Source organism: Eimeria mitis, genomic scaffold (genome assembly GCF_000499745.2).
Source record: "Eimeria mitis Houghton genomic scaffold, Emh_scaff148, whole genome shotgun sequence".
Taxonomy (NCBI): Eukaryota; Apicomplexa; class Conoidasida; order Eucoccidiorida; family Eimeriidae; genus Eimeria; species Eimeria mitis.
In genome coordinates this window covers 20,676-20,929 of record NW_013569422.1, presented here as the reverse complement: position 1 = coordinate 20,929, position 254 = coordinate 20,676, and the positions used below count along the sequence as shown (strand labels likewise).

The following is a 254-nucleotide window of genomic DNA, read 5'->3' as shown; positions in this document are numbered from 1 at the left end:
AGTGTTGCTGCACAACATTGGCTTCATCCCAGTAGCACAGCAGCAGGCCATGACGAGAGCGAGAACAGCAGCAGCAGCAGCAGGTTCTGTTGCTGCTGCTGCTGCTCCTGCTGCTGCTGCTGCAGATGCTGCTGCAGCAGACGGATCCCGAACCGCTGCTGCTACCACACCAGCAGCAGCACCGACTGCAGCAGCACCAGCTGCAGCAGCACCAGCTGCAGCAGCACCAACTGCAGCAGCACCTGCAGCAGCAG

At 61.4% G+C, this 254-nt stretch overlaps 1 protein-coding gene across 1 annotated transcript in view; it reads left to right on the top strand.

Moving 5' to 3' along the window:
* Positions 1 to 125: 125 nt before the first annotated feature.
* EMH_0098230 (uncharacterized protein) overlaps positions 126 to 254 on the top strand; it is a gene marked incomplete at both ends in the record, with an annotated part of 9,954 nt that continues 9,825 nt past the window's right edge. The window contains one exon of the mRNA XM_013495226.1: positions 126 to 254. Within this exon, the coding sequence (XP_013350680.1) occupies positions 126 to 254 (129 nt within the window).